This window comes from Oncorhynchus kisutch, linkage group LG1 (genome assembly GCF_002021735.2).
Source record: "Oncorhynchus kisutch isolate 150728-3 linkage group LG1, Okis_V2, whole genome shotgun sequence".
Classification (NCBI taxonomy): domain Eukaryota; kingdom Metazoa; phylum Chordata; class Actinopteri; order Salmoniformes; family Salmonidae; genus Oncorhynchus; species Oncorhynchus kisutch.
In genome coordinates this window covers 18,069,640-18,086,360 of record NC_034174.2, presented here as the reverse complement: position 1 = coordinate 18,086,360, position 16,721 = coordinate 18,069,640, and the positions used below count along the sequence as shown (strand labels likewise).

Genomic DNA, 16,721 nt, shown 5'->3' with positions numbered 1-16,721 from the left:
CTTCCTCTGTCAACCATGTTTACCTGCAAGGAAACACGTGCCGTCATCATTGCTTTGCACAAAAAGGGCTTCACAGGCAAGGATATTGCTGCCAGTAAGATTGCACCTAAATCAACCATTTATCAGATCATCAAGAACTTCAAGGAGAGCGCTTCAATTGCTGTGAAGAAGGCCTCAAGGCGCCCAAGAAAGTCCAGCAAGCGCCAGGACCGTCTCCTAAAGTTGATTCAGCTGCGGGATCGGGGCACCACCAGTACAGAGCTTGCTCAGGAATGGCAGCAGGCAGGTGTGAGTGCATCTGCATGCACAGTGAGGCGAAGACTTTTGGAGGATGGCCTGGTGTCAAGAAAAACATTCAGGGACAGACTAATATTCTGCAAAAGGTACAGGGATTGGACTGCTGAGGACTGGGGTAAAGTCATTTTCTCTGATGAATCCCCTTTCTGATTGTTTGGGGCATCTGGAAAAAAGCTTGTCAGGAGAAGACAAGGTGAACGCTACCATCGGTCCTGTGTCATGCCAACAGTAAAGCATCCTGAGACCATTCATGTGTGGGATTGCTTCTCAGCCAAGGGAGTGGACTCACTCACAATTTTGCCTAAGAACACAGCCATGAATAAGAATGGTACCAACACATCCTCTGAGAGCAACTTCTCCCAACCATCCAGGAACAGTTTGGTGATGAACAATGCCTTTTCCAGCTAATGGAGCACCTTGCCATAAGGCAAAAGTGGTAACTAATTCGCTCAGGGAACAAAACATCTATATTTTAGGTCCATGGCCAGAAAACACCCCAGACCATAATCCTATTGAGAACTTGTGGTCAATCCTCAAGAGGCGGGTGGACAAACAAAAAACCCACAAATTCTGACAGACTCCAAGCATTTATTATGCAAGAATGGGCTGCCATCAATCAGGATGAGGCCCAGAAGTTAATTGACAGCATGCCAGGGCAGATTGCAGAGGTCTTGAAAAAGAATGGTCAACACTGCAAATATTGACTCTTTGTATCAACTTCATGTAATTGTCCATAAAAGCCTTTGACACCTATAAAATGTTTGTAATTATACTTCAGTATTCCATAGTAACATCTGACAAAAATATGTAAAGACACTGAAGCAGCAAACTTTGTGAAAATTAATATTTGTGTCATTCTCAAAACTTTTGGCCACGACTGTATAGTGCATACCTTTATTAGATAAGTATTCAATCCCCTGAGTCAATACATGTTAGAGTCACCATTGGCAGCGATTAAAGCTGTGAGTCTTTCTGGGTAAGTCTCTAAAAAAATTCCACACCTGGATTGTTCAACATTTGCCCATTATTCTTTTCAAAATTCTTCAAGTTCTGAGAAATTGGTTGTTGATCATTGCTAGATGACCATTTTCAGGTATTGCCATGGATTTCAAGCAAATTTATGTCAAACCTCGAACTCTGGCACTCGGAAACATTCACTGTCTTCTTGGTAAGAAACTCCAGTGTAGATTTTACCTTGTGTTTTTTGTTATTATCCTGCTGAAAGGTAAATTCATCTCCCGGTGTCTGGTGGAAAGCAGACTGAACCAAGTTTTTCTCCATTACATTACATTATTTTTTATTCTGAAAAACTCCCCAGTCCATAACGATTACAAGCATATGAAAATATGGAGAGTGTACTCCTGAACTTATTTAGGCTTGCCATTACAAATGTGTTGAGTACTTATTTATTCAAGACATTTCAGCTTTTCATTTCTAATTAATTTGCTAAAATGTCAAAAAACATAATTCCCCTTTGACGTTATGGGTTACTGTGTGCAAACCAGAGACAAACAAAACTCAATTTAATCAATTTTATTTTCAGGATGTAACACAACAAAATGTGGATAAAGTCAATCGGTGTGAATATTTTCTGAAGGCACTTAACAGTATGTGATACTGTTAAACTGGACTTGGTACTGTACTTTTGTTATGGCCATTGCGAAATTCATACTGTGCTTCTCTCTGCTCTTGTCCACTGCCATGAAGGACGTAGTTACTTGTGCTTGTGCCTAGACTGCCGTGCATGTCAGATGGTCTGGTTGGATATTAAAAGTCCACTGGAAAGGCATAGTCTCCAGGCAGTTTCACAATGGAAGGCTGAACATTGACCTCTGTCATTTATTCTACTGTGTGTGCAGCTTCTATAGCTTCCTACCCACTGGTACAAGGCCAGGCCAGCTGAGAGATACTGCTGCTGGTTAGACTCTGTGGCCCATGGCCCCTGGGTGTCAGTCTGGATGGACCTCCTAACCAGCACAGCTGTTCATGCTTCATTACAATCTGTTGAATGCGAGGTGGACTAGTGTCAATCCCTTACCAGTAATAGAATAATGTATCACTGTGGATGTAGGCAGCTCTCTTTTTTGAGTGAATATAGCCCTCTCTCCTTTCATATTGTGACGGACTAGACTTCCTCTAAGATAATATGCCCTTCCAAACTGACTCTCATCAATGTTCCTCCTTATACATGGCTATGGTTCTACTCCATTAAGGTATTCATTAGCCAGGGTATCTCGTTGATGATAGTATTAGTGAGAGCTCAGGTCCTGTTGATTAAATCTAACATGGTGTCTCAGTAACGGGGAGCGTGCCTGCCTGCCTGCCTCTCCAGGTGCACTCACCTGCTCCTCCTCTGGAGAAGCAATTATTCTTTGTGTGGCAGGATGAAGAAGGAGGTGCTCCCCAGACGGTCACACAGCGAAGCCCCTGCTAATTGGTGATGTTAGGGATTCAGACCAGATGCAAGGAGCTCCTCGTTGTCCTTCTTTTTTTTGCTCAGCTTTTTCTCCACTTTGTTTTGCTTTGTCAACACTTTCTTTTGATATGCATATCAATAAATGTTTTATTCATGTAATCTAGGAAATCAGACTGGTTAGCCACATGCTCCCCTTTATTTATTCCCCACCATGATTCACTATGTGTGGGTTCACAGTTACAAATGCGTTTTCCTGAAAGGCTTACAATTAAACAACCTGAGTGAAAATGAATGATTAATGCAATTGTCACTCTCACACCTGGAGAAAACAGCGCAGGTGAAACTGTAGATCCATGGCATTCTTCTTCTCTTTTTCTGACAGCTTCCAGTCTTTTTAATGAGTCTGTGACGCTAATTGAGTGGCTGGGAGGGAACATTGATCAGTGCTGCTCCCAGCAGAACAGCTTAGAGGCAGGGGTACTGGCAGGATGTGCTGAATGGCACTGGTTTACAGTTCCTGTCTCCCAAAGGGCGTGTGCACCAGTCCCAGAATAACATCTCTGGCTCTTCCTGTTTATCATCACTCTAAAGATGTGAAGTTTAATTAAAACTTTGCTATACTACGTTCATGTCAATGTTTATTAAATCGCACAAGGGTCGTTCCACCTCAAAAAGCACAAGAAAGGGGATTGGCATTTTTTTGTTGTTGTTAGGAACAGATAAGATTAGCATTCTTGACACATTATTTTGTTGAAATATAATTTGATCTCTTAGAAATTAAGCTAATTGATTGCACCCAAATTGGGCATTTTAATTTATAGGATTCATATGATATTCAATAAATATAGTACATACCATCTGATTTGAACCAAACTTTTTTCTAACAGGAATCAGAGGTGATACTCTAGACCCAAACTGTTACAGACCTATATCCATCCTGCCATGCCTTTCTAAAGTCTTCAAAACCCAAGTTAGATCACTGACCTTTTCAAATCCCACCTTACCTTCTCCACTGTGCAATCCGGTTTCCGAGCTGGTAACGGGTACACCTCAGCCACGCTCAAGGTACTAAACGATATCATAACCACCATTGATATAAGACAGTACTGTGCAGCCGTCTTCATCAACCTGGCCAAGGCTTTCGACTCTGTCAATCACTGTATTGCAGACTCAACAGCCTTGGTTTCTCAAACGACTGCCTCGGCTGGTTCACCAACTACTTCTCAGATAGAGTTGAGTGTGTCAAATCGGAGGGCCTATTGTCCGGACCTCTGGCAGTCTCTATGGGGGTGTCACAGGGTTCAATTCTCTTTTCTCTGTATATATCAATGATGTCGCTCTTGCTGCGGGTGATTTCCTGATCCACCTCTACGCAGACGACACCATTCTCTATACATCTGGCCCTTCTTTGGACACCATTCTGTATACATCTGGCCCTTCTTTAGACACTGATAACTGATCACTACCTGCAGCCACCCAGCTGCCCGACGAGCATCACTAATCTGGACGGTTCTGACTTAGAATATGTGGACAACTACAAATACCTAGGTTTCTGGAAAGATTGTAAACTCTCCTTCCAGACTCATATTAAATATCTCCAAACGAAAATTAAATCTAGAATCGGCTTCCTATTTCGCAACAAAGCATCCTGCACTCACTCTGCCAAACATGCCCTCGTAAAACTGACTATCCTACCGATCCTCGACTTTGGCGATGTCATTTACAAATTAGCCTCCAACACTACTCAGCTAACTGGACGCAGTCTATCACAGTGCCATCCGTTTTGTCACCAAAGCCCCTTATACCACCCACCACTGTGACCTGTATGCTCTCGTCTGTTGGTCCTCGCTACATATTCGTCGCCAGACCCACTGGCTCCAGGTAATCTATAAGTCTTTGCTAGGTAAAGCTCCGCCTTATCTCAGCTCACTGGTCACCACCTTTCCTTTCAGTTCTTTGCTGCCAATGACTGGAACGAATTGTAAAAATCGCTGAAGTTGGAGATCTATATCTCCCTCACTAAGTTTAAGCATCAGCTATCTGAGCATCTTACCGATCGCTGCTGCTGTACACAGCCCATCTGTAAATAGCCCATCCAATCTACCTACCTCATTCCCATATTGGGACTGGGCAGCAGGGTAGCCTAGTGGTTAGAGCGTTCTACTATTAACAGAAAGGTTATAGTTCTAATCCCCAAGCTGACAAGGTACAAATCTGTCGTTCTGCCCCTGAACAGGCAGCTAACCCACTGTTCCTAGGCCGTCATTGAAAATAGGAATTTGTTCTTAACTGACTTGCCTAGTAAGAAAAAATAAAATAAAAAATATTGTTTTTATTTACTTTTTTGCTCTTTTGCACACCAGTGTTTCCACTTGCACATCATCATCTGCACATCTATCACTCAATGTTAATTTGCTAAATTGTAATTACTTCACTACTATTGCCTATTTATTGCCTTACCTCCTCACACCATTTGCACACACTGTATATAGACTTTTTCTTTTGTGTTATTGACTGTACATTTCTTTATTCCATGTGGAACTTTGTGTTGTTGTTTGTGTCGCACTGCTTTGCATTATCTTGGCCAGGTCGCAGTTGTAAATGAGAACTTGTTTTCAACTGGCCTACCTGGTTAAATAAAGGTGAAATAATAAAATAAATAGGATGGAACGGAAAATATGGCACTGTACAATGTGACGGTCGGGAGTATGCTACAGTACTGGGCTATTTAGCTAAAGATTGCTCATTTTGTGCGGGCACGTGGGACACTGGGGTTCAATTCCCTGACGGGGAGGAAGGAGTAGGCTGTCCTTCTAAATTACTTATACTGAAATTGCAACCAATCACAGTGGATTAAACTGAAATTGCAACCAATCACAGCCAACCTAACTAAGAAATAGAACGATAGAAATCTCCCCCTACCCTCCTTCTAGGCAGGTCTATCGTCCAGCTACTTGCTAATAAATCAAATCAAATCAAATTACATTTTATTGGTCACATACACATGGTTAGCAGATGTTATTGCGAGTGTTGCGAAATGCTTGTGCTTCTAGTTCCGACCATGCAGTAATATCTAACAAGTAATCTAATCTGCAAAAATCACTGAAGCTGGAGACTGATATCTCCCTCACAAGCTTTAAGCACCAGTTGTCAGAGCAGCTCATAGATCACTGCACCTGTACATAGCCCACCTGTAATTAGCCCATCCCACTACCTCTACCCCAGTATCTCTACTTGTACACTCATATTCTGCACATCTATCACGCCAGTGTTTAATTGCTCATTTGTAATTATTTTGCCACTATGGCCTATTTATCGCCTTACCTCCGTTATCCTACCTCATTTGCACACACTGTATATAGACTTTTTCTATTGTATTATTGACTGTATGTTTGTTTATTCCATGTGTAACTCTGTATTGTTGTTTGTGTTGCACTGCTTTGCTTTATCTTGGCCAGGTCGCAGTTGTAACTGAGAACTTGATCTCAACTAGCCTACATGGTTAAATAAAGTTGAAATAAAAATAAATTAAAAACAACAATTTCACATCAACTACCTTATACACACAAGTGTAAAGTAATAAATAAGAATATGTACATATAAATATATGGATTAGCGATGGCCAAACGGCATAGGCAAGATGCAGTAGATGGTATAGAGTACAGTATATACATATGCGATGAGTAATGTAGGGTATGTAAACATTATATAAAGTGGCATAGTTTAAAGTGACTAGTGATACATTTATTACATCCAATTTTTATTATTAAAGTGGCTAGAGATTTGAGTCAGTATGTTGGCAGCAGCCACTCAATGTTAGTGATGGCTGTTTAACAGTCTGAAGGCCTTGAGATAGAGAGATGAGTCAGTATGTTGGCAGCAGCCACTCAATGTTAGTGATGGCTGTTTAACTGTCTGATGGCCTTGAGATAGAAGATGTTTTTCAGTCTCTCGGTCCCAGCTTTGATGCACCTGTACTCACCTCGCCTTCTGGATGGTAGCGGGGTGAACAGGCAGTGGCTTGGGTGGTTGTTGTCCTTGATGATCTTTTTGGCCCTCCTGTGACATCGGGTGGTGTAGGTGTCCTGGAGGGCAGGTAGTTTGCCCCCGGTGATGCGTTGTGCATCCCTCTGGAGAGCCTTGCGGTTATGGGCGGAGCAGTTGCCGTACCAAGTGGTGATACAGCCCGACAGGATGCTCTCGATTGTGCATCTGTAAATGTTTGTGAGTGTTTTTGGTAACAAGCCAAATTTCTTCAGCCTCCTGAGGTTGAAGAGGCGCTGTTGCGCCTTCACCCCACTGTCTGTGTGGGTGGACCATTTCAGTTAGTCCGTGATGTGTACGCCGAGGAACTTAACTTTCCACCTTCTCCACAACTGTCCCGTCGATGTGGATAGGGGGGTGCTCCCTCTGCTGTTTCCTGAAGTCCACGATCATCTCCTTTGTTTTGTTGACGTTGAGTGTGAGGTGTGTGATTATTTTCCTGACATCACACTCCGAGGGCCCTCACCTCCTCCCTGTAGGCCGTCTCGTCGTGGTTGGTAATCATGCCTACCACTGTAGAATCATCTGCAAACTTGATGATTGAGTTGGAGGCGTGCATGGCCACACAGTCATGGGTGAACAAGGAGTACAGGAGAGGCTAAGAACGCACCCTTGTGGGGCCCCAGTGTCGAGGATCAGCGGGGTGGAGATGTTGTTTCCTACCCTCACCACCTGGGGGCGACCCGTCAAAGTCCAGGACCCAGTTGCACAGGGCGGGGTCGAGACCAGGGCCTCGAGCTTAATGACGAGTTTGGAGGGTACTATGGTGTTAAATGCTGAGCTGATAGCCATAATGGAGCTGTAGAACGTGACCGTGTGTGTTTGATAAGAGTATTTTCCAATTAGCAACAGTTTGTTTACCTTCATTAGACAACTTTGTTACAATATTTCTGTTATTCAGCGATATTTATTCCCATAGTAATTCGTTATGGATCCATAACTATATAAACTGCGAGGCCGGCACAGGTATTGAACCAGCATCTGTAGCAACACAGCTTGCAGTGCGCTGCAGTGTGTTAGACCGCTACGCCACTTAGGAACTGTACAATGTGACTGGTCGGGAGTAGCTCCTTGGGACCCAAAAGCATAATCAGAGCTCTAACTCCCCCTTGCGCTGGTCTGGAGCAATGAAGTAGTGACGCAGGGTACCGTACTAAACCACAAATGACCTCTAAATCCCGCAGCATAATTGCAAAACATTTAGTGGAGCAACCACTGTACGGAACAGCAAGAGGAACTGCCCCTCACTACCTTAAGGCTATGCTCAAGCCCTACACACCAAACCAAGCACTCTGTTCTGCCACCTTAGATCTCTTTCCCCCCTGAAAAGGATGTTTTTGATGTATTTAATACCATTTCACTGATTCCGCTCCAGCCATTACCATGAGCCCGTTCTCCCCAATTAAGGTGCCACCAACCACTTGTGTTTGAAACAGTGGCCAGGTAAAGACAACCAACACATGGGTTTCTGTCATACCTTGTCCATAAACTGCTTACAGGTTAAGGACATTTTGGAATTTGGGTGAGGTATCCCTTTAAAATTGAGGGTTTGGGATTCTTTAAAAAATCTGCTAATAGTAGGAACACCACCATCTAATGGTCAGAACCGGGTAATATCAGGATGTGGGATGGGACATAAACCTAACAACTTCAGTGACAAATTTCTATGAACAAGGGGAATAAACATCACTAAATTCACTGAGAATACATTACATTGGATGAAGAAACAATACTCCGAGCCACAGATCTATAGTACATGTCAGACATAGATAAGTGATAGCATATACTCGTTGTCAGGGTGGAATTATTGTGGTGGGTCCGTGGGTGGCTTTTTACAATTTCTTTAGATTCCTCATGTCTTACTCATTGTTATGAGTAAGCAAGTCACTGTGACTCATGCATGGTGGTTTGTTTGTTCCTCCTGCTTGACTGCCTAGTAGTTGCCATGGTGGAACTTTGTCTAATGCAAGCTGGTTCAAAGTTGACCAATATATTAAGCCAAGGCAAGTGCAGGCTGGTGATGTAGCAACTATATTTGGCATAATACAGTTGTGTTAGTAAAAGTTGTCTGTGACTAACTGAATTAAATAATGTATGTCCACTGTCCTCAAGTCCACCACCTCATATATGCGCAACTAGAATATGCAAAGATGAGAGCAATTCTATGCACGTACTGTACCTTGAAAGTTTTGTCAATTGCCTGTTGGTCGAACATTCTGTCGGCGTCTTCGACCTCCCCCCCCAACCTGTACAGTAGCTTTATGATATAATATGTATTATCCAGTCTGTGCTGTTGTTACATCATCCATCAAGGGAAGTAGGCATTGTGGACCTGAGACTAAATTACACACGTGTCTGTCACATCCCTGGTGACTTTAGTCTAACCAGCAAGGACTCTGTCTCTATGAGTGGAAAGAAAACAAGTCCAATTATGCCAGCTCAACCTCAATGCAGCGGGGGCAAGCAAACAAGATGTTTGTTCTTTTATTCTTTATCACAGACACCCTCTACTGAAATTATATTGTTTGTTCCAGTAAGATGGAAAACATAATGGAAAAGAAGAATTCTGGTGCACACACACAAATATTCACACACATCAACTAGATACACTATATATATATATATATATATATATATACACACACACACAAAGGTATGTGGACACCCCTTCAAATTAGTGGATTTTGCTTTTTCAGCAACCCCCGTTACTGACAGTATCAAATCGAGCACACAGCCATGAAATCTCCATGGACAAACATTGGCAGTAGAATCGCCTTATTGAAGAGCTCAGTGACTTTCAACGTGGCACTGTCATAGGATGCTACCTTTCCAACAAGTCAGTCAAATTTCTGCCCTGCAAGAGCTGCCTTGATCAACTCTAAGTGCTGTTTTTGTTAAGTGGAAACATCTAGGAACAACAACTGCTCAGCTACAAAGTGGTAGGCCACACAAGCTCACAGAGAGGGACCGCCGAGTGCTGAAGCACGTGGCACGTAAAAATCATCTGTCCTCGGTTGCAACAATTCACTACCGAGTTCCAAACTAACCTCTGGATGCAACGTCAGCACAAGAACTGTTCGCCGGGAGCTTCATGAAATGGGTTTCCATGGCAGAGCAGTCGCACACAAGCCTAAGATCCCCATGCACAATGCCAAGCATTGTCTAGAGTGGTGTAAACCTCGCAGCCATTGGACTATGGAGCAGTGGAAATGTGTTCTTTGGAGTAATTAATCACTCTTCACCATCTGGCAGTCCAACAGACAAATCTAGGTTTGGCGGATGCCAGGAGAACACTACCTGCACCAATGCGTAGTGGCAACTGTAAAGTTTGGTGAAGGAGGAATAATGGTCTGGGGCTGTCTTTCATGGTTTGGGCTAGGCCCCTTAGTTCCAGTGAAGGGAAATCTTATTGCTACAGCATACAATTACGTTCTAGACGATTCTGTGCTTCCAACTGTGTGGCAACCGTGTTTCAGCATGAAAATCCCCCCTTGCGCAAAGCGAGCTCCATACATAAATGGTTTGTCAAGATCGGTGTGGAAGAACTTGACTGGCCTGCACAGAGCCCTGACCTCAACCCCATTGAACACCCTTGGGATGGATTGGAACTCCGACTGAGAGCCAGGCCTAATCCCCCAACATCATTGCCCGACCTCACAAATGCTCTTGTGGCTGAATGGAAGTCCCTGCTGCAATGTTCCAACATCTAGTGGAAAACCACCCCAGAAGAGTGGAGGCTGTTAAAGCAGCAAAAGGGGGAACAACTCCATATGAATATCTATGATTTTGGAATGAGATGTTCATCGAGCAGGTGTCCACATACTTTTAGTCATTTTAGTCATGTAGTGTATACAGTGCATTCAGAAAGTTTTCAGACCCCTTGACTTTTTCCACATTTTGTTACGTTACAGCCTTATTCTAAAATTGATGATATCTTATTTTCCTCTCCAATCCACACACAGTACCCCATAATGACAAAACAAAAACAGGTTGTTTATATATTTTTTATTTTAAGTATTCAAAACCTGGACTCAGTACTTTGATGAAGCACCTTTGGCAGCGATTACAGCCTCAATTCTTATTGTGTATGACGCTACAAGCTTGGCACACCTGTATTTGGGGGAGTTTCTCCCATTCTTCTCTGCAGATCCTCTCAAGCTCTGTCAGGCTGGATGGGGAGCATCGCTGCACAGACATTTTCAGGTCTCTCCAGAGATGTTTGATTGGGTTCAAGTCCAGGCTCTGGCTGGACATTCAGAGATTTTGTCCCGAAGCCACTCCTGCATTGTCTTGGCTGTGTGCTTAGGGTGGTTTGTTGCTATGGGGTATTGTTTATAGATTGATGAGGAAAAACATTTATTTAATCAATTTTATAATAAGTCTGTAACGTAACAAAATGTGTAAAAGGCAAGTGTTCTGAATACTTTCAGAATGCACTGTATAAACCCATTCAAATACCACATAAGCCTACGTTCTTGTAAGATAATAAACCAGTCTTCACATACCTGTTGAAGGGTTGTGAAATGAGTCATGAATTTATTTGCATCCTGCTTTGCACAAACACAGTGGTTTAACACTCAATGATATGCAATATGCATCACTTCATGAGGCTATAGATAAAAATAAGGCATCTTGATGTGCTAGTCACACACACACAAACACACACACATGCATATTGACGCCACACACACACACACACTCACACAGACACACACACATCATTTTCGTACTGCACATTATTTACAGAGTGAGAACAGACAGCAGCCAAGCCCTTCACAGAGCATTTTCAATCTGCTTAACAGCTCTCACTGGTTGCAAAATGTTTTGATTATCCATGTTCAGTTTGTCTTGCCATTGTGGCTACAGTAAGTTAAAGGGAATCTCGAGAGACACTAGAAATCAATTACTGAAAAATGCACATATTTATTTGATTACTAAAATCCTCTTTTCAGTGGGGTCTGTTAAATTCAGTTATATTATTCATTGAATCAGGAACAAATTAGTTTGATCATTTTCTTTCCAGATGAAAAAAATAAACATTCTGAGAATAAAAGTTCATGTCCATTTAAAGTCCATCAAGGTCATCCTATAATTAGTGGGTGAATCAAATTGGCTTGGTCTTATTGCAGATGGCAATAGTAATCACACAAAATTAAAATGTGATTAATTTATCTTTTTGGAATAGGGTTTATGACCTCTGTCTAGACATGTCCACTCTCCAATGTATTCTCCATTAAACAATAATGCTGCTGCTGTCTAACCTGGATGAGACTAACCTGGATAGACTAATCTATAAACTTCAAACCTTACTCTCTCAATGGGAATTAAGGAAAATTAGTATGAAAACACTTTCAAATTAGATGAAAAGGTATGAGAACCCTATCTCTCTCTTATAACCTGCATTTTGCATGAGAAATGGGGAAGTATGTGGGAATATCACAATAATAAATGCAGTCACCAATTTGAGCCTGGTGGGAATTCAGAGCGCTGTAGCACCCAGCGGCAGTATACCCGGGTGCTTTCACCTGACAAGTTTCCTCTGCCACATATCATGCAGATGTATAAAGCTATAATCTTGTGTTGGGAAATATATATATACATTTGAAATCGGAAGTTTACATACACCTTAGCCAAATATATTTAAACTCAGTTTTTCACAATTCCTGACATTTAATCCAAGTAAAAATTCCATGTTTTAGGTCAGTTAGGATCACCACTTTATTTTAAGAATGTGAAATGTCAGAATAATAGTAGAGAATTATTTATTTCATATTTTATTTCTTTCATCACATTCCCAGTGGGTCAGAAGTGTACATACACTCACTTAGTATTTGTTACCATTGCCTTTAAATTGTTTTACTTGGGTCAAACGTTTCAGGTTCACTTCCACAAGCTTCCCACAATAAGTTGGGTGAATTGTGGCCCATTCCTCCTTATAGAGCTGGTGTAACTGAGTCAGGTTTGTAGGCCTCCTTGCTCACACACACTTTTTCAGTTCTGCCCAGAACTTTTCTATAGGATTGAGGTCAGGGCTTTGCAATGGCCACTTCAATACCTTGACTTTGTTGTCCTTAAGCCATTTTGCCACAACTTTGGAAGTAACTTTGGAAGTATGGGGTCGTTGTTCATTTGGAAGAGCCATTTGCGACCAATCTTTAACTTCCTGACTGATGTCTTGAGATGTTGCTTCAATATTTCCACATAATTTTGTTTCCTCATGAGGCCATCTATTTTGTGAAGTGCACCAGTCCCTCCTGCAGCAAAGCACCACCACAACATGATGCTCCCACCCCCGTGCTTTTTTATGGTGGTTTTGGAGCAGTGGCTTCTTCCTTGCTGAGCGGCCTTTCAGGTTATGTCGATATTGGACTCGTTTTACTGTGGATATAGACACTTTTGTACCTGTTTGATTTGGGATTGATTTGCACTTTTCACACCAACGTATGTTCATTTCTAGGAGACAGAATGTGTCAGAATGTGTGAGCGGTATGATGGCTGCATGGTCCCATGGTGTTTATACTTGCGTACTATTGTTTGTACAGATGAACGTGGTACCTTCATCATACCGCTCAGGAAGGAGACGTGTTCTGTCTCCTAGAGATGAACATACTTTGGTGTGGAAAGTGCAAATCAATCCCAGAACAACTGCAAAGACCCTTGTGAAGATGCAGGAGGAAACAGTTACAAAAGAGGCCTGCAAACCTGACTCAGTTACACCAGCTCTGTCAGGAGGAATGGGCCAAAATTCACCCAACTTATTGTGGGAAGCTTGTGGAAGGCTACCCGAAATGATTGACCCAAGCTAAACATTTTAAAGGCAATGCTACCAAATACTAATTGAGTGTATGTAAACTTCTGACCTACTGGGAATGTGATGAAATAAATAAAAGCTTAAATAAATCATTCTGTCTACTAATATTCTGACATTTCACATTCTTAAAATAAAGTGGTGATCCTAACTGACCTAAAACTGAATTTTTACTAGGATTAAATATCAGGATTTGTGAAAAAACAGAGTTCAAATGTATTTGGCTAAGGTGTATGGTGTATGTAAACTTCTGACTTCAACTGTATATATTTTTTACAGTTTAGTGTGTCTTGGGTACGGTATGTGAGGTCAAAAGGGAGTACAGGAAAGATAGCTGCATGTGTTCCATGAACATAGTCGGTTTTAATTGTGAGCTGTTTTTACCTGTACTGTAGAATGTGATGCACAGTTCACTATACACTGAGTATACCATTACAAACACTTTCCTAATATTGAGTTGTACAATCCACCCCCTTTGCCCTCAGAACAGCCTCAATACATCAGTGCATGGACTCTACAAGGTGTGGAAAGCATTTCACATGGATGCTGTTCAAGTGTTGACTCCAATGCTTCCCACAGTTGTGTCAAGTTGGCTGGATGTATTTTGGGTGGTGGACCATTCTTGATACACATGGGGAACTGTTTTTGACACAAACTGGTGCACCTGGCACCTACTACAGAACCATACACCGTTCTGACTGTCAAATCTGTTGCATAGGTGATATGAGTTTAAACTTGACGTAACTTACTGCAAGCTATCTTCAGTCGTTGAATTTACGTACATTATTTTGCCAAATAGTTTTTGCAACAGGCATAGTTTGAAAACAGGAAGAAAATATTTTAGGTTTGCAGGGGGAACTGTATTGTAGTTTGGGTTTTTGTTTTGAAATGCATTTTGTCACATTACCTTATCAGTCACATCACATCTCCAGCATGTTTTTCATTTTTTCCTCAGGGGAGGTACCTTAGAGAAGATCCCAAACACGTAACAACAAATAATGTGTTCATTAACAATGCAAAGTTCTCGGGAAAACAGAGTTCATCTTTCCCCCCAAAATGTCTGAATGACTGCTCACAGGATATCTGAAGCATGTCATTTAACAAATTGTGCAATTTGAGAGGGTAGCACAAAAGCTATGGTCACAAACACAGGAAATCATTCCACCAGTAGGTATTTTGGCTGTTATTGTTTATTTAAACATTGCATTGAATAATGCAAATTGTCGTGTTTTGAGTGGTTTTGTTATGTACTGCACAATGTAGCATCGATACATCCTGCTGCTAAAAAGCTTTTCTATTCCGGACACAAAATAAGTGGCCTGGTTCTCCATTGTACATGGCAATATACACCCCTACCGCATGCCAATAAGAACACTGACCTTTGATGTTTTAAACAATTCAGGAATCTGCCATTAGTATATTTTAGCCAGGTTAGCCACAGGCAGGTGTTAAATACATTCTGCTTTTGTTTGTTTGTTTCAAAATGACTCCACAGACAGTCCGCAGTCATATCTTGATGTATCTTGTTACAGTATGTCTGCTGCTACTGCAGCCTATAGTGAAAATGGCTGGAGATTGAAAGGGTAATGTGGTGTATAACCCTTGAATCACATCTAATCACATTGGCTGCGTTTAGACGGGCAGCCAAATTCAGATTTTTTCCTTCACTAATTGGTCTTTTGACCAATCAGATCAGCTCTGAAAAAGATCTGGTGTGAAATGTGATTGGTCAAACAACCAGTTTGTGTAAAAGAGATCAGAATTGGGCTGCCTGTGTAAACGCAGCCATTCTAGGCCAAAGGTAAGAATGGTTGCAAATGCAGTCACTTATTCTTTATCCCATGGCTTAATGACACCAAAGGCTTTGTGAAGTCATGCACAGATAGCCCAATGGATTCCCAGCTGCCCATGGAGTAATGGAGATTTCCATTCTGTGTGTCATTTTAGTGAGAGAATACAAACCACAGCCAAGGAAGGCTAACTGCACAACTAAATGCTTAAACATCAACAGGGACACAACTACTCCAATAGCACTCTTGGAAAATAGGACTCAAGTTGACAAAAGGCAAATGAAAATGTGTCCCAGACTGTTGTTAGGTATAAATCAGTAGCTATCCCATTGCTGCCTAAATAGCTTTTGAAGACACGTCTCACCTCCAATAACTCTTTTCTCTGCCATGGTGCTGTGACAGGCAGAATTCATTTATATGTTTTGTCTGCTTGGGGTTTGGCCCTCTAATGGTTTTACCAGGGCTGGCCTGTTTGCTGCCTCTGACTAATTGTCTGTTTTTCAAGCAGGTTTGATGTCTGAGTCTGCGTGTAAGCTGAGTGTTGTTTTGTCCTGACTGTGTGTCCCCTATAGAGAGCAGTGTCCTGCAGAGCCCAGTGTTCACCAAGCAGCCTGGCAGCATTGTGTTTCCTGTTGACTCCCAGGAAAACAACAGAGACGTGGTGTTCAGCTGTGAGGCCCAGGGAAGCCCATCTCCCCTTTATCGGTGAGTATACACTGAGTGTAAGAAACATTTGGAACACCTTCCAAATAATGAGTTGCACCCCCTTTTTGCCATCAGCCTTAATTTGAGAAGGCGTTCCACAGTGATGCTTGCCCATGTTGACTCCAATGCTTCCCACAGTTGAGTTAAGTTGGCTGGATATCCTTTGGGTGGTGGACCATTCCTGATACACATGGGAAACTGTTCTTGAGTGTGAAAAATACAGCAGCGTTGCAGTTCTTGACACACTCAAACTGGTGCGCTTGGTACCTACTACCATACCCAGTTGAAATGCACTTAAATATTTTTCCTTGCCCATTCGCACTCTAAATGGCATACATACACAATCCATGTCTCAGGGCTTTAAAATCATTCTTTAACCTGTTTCCTCCCCTTCATCTACACTGATTGAAGAGCATTTAACAAGTGACAATAAGGGATCATAGCTTTCACCTGGATTCAAATCAAACGTTTTTGGTCACAGGCGCCGAATACAACAGGTGTAGACTTTACATTGAAATGCTTACTTACGAGCCCATTCCCAACAGTGCAGAGTTAAAAAGTGAGACTATTTGATAAATAAAAACGGAAATAGTAACACAATAAAAACAATAATGAGGCTATATACAAGGAGTACCGGTACCGAGTCAATGTGCAGGGGTAC

General features: G+C 42.0%; 1 protein-coding gene across 3 annotated transcripts in view; it reads left to right on the top strand.

Annotated features, from left to right (window-relative positions):
• The window catches only part of LOC109877366 (contactin-4-like), a 219,870-nt gene that overhangs the window by 61,635 nt on the left and 141,514 nt on the right, over positions 1-16,721 (top strand). For all 3 annotated transcript variants that reach the window (XM_031791209.1, XM_031791254.1, XM_031791153.1), the window contains exon 3: positions 15,928-16,060. In XM_031791209.1, coding sequence (XP_031647069.1) covers positions 15,928-16,060 — 133 coding nt within the window. The remainder of the gene's footprint in view (positions 1-15,927; positions 16,061-16,721) is intronic.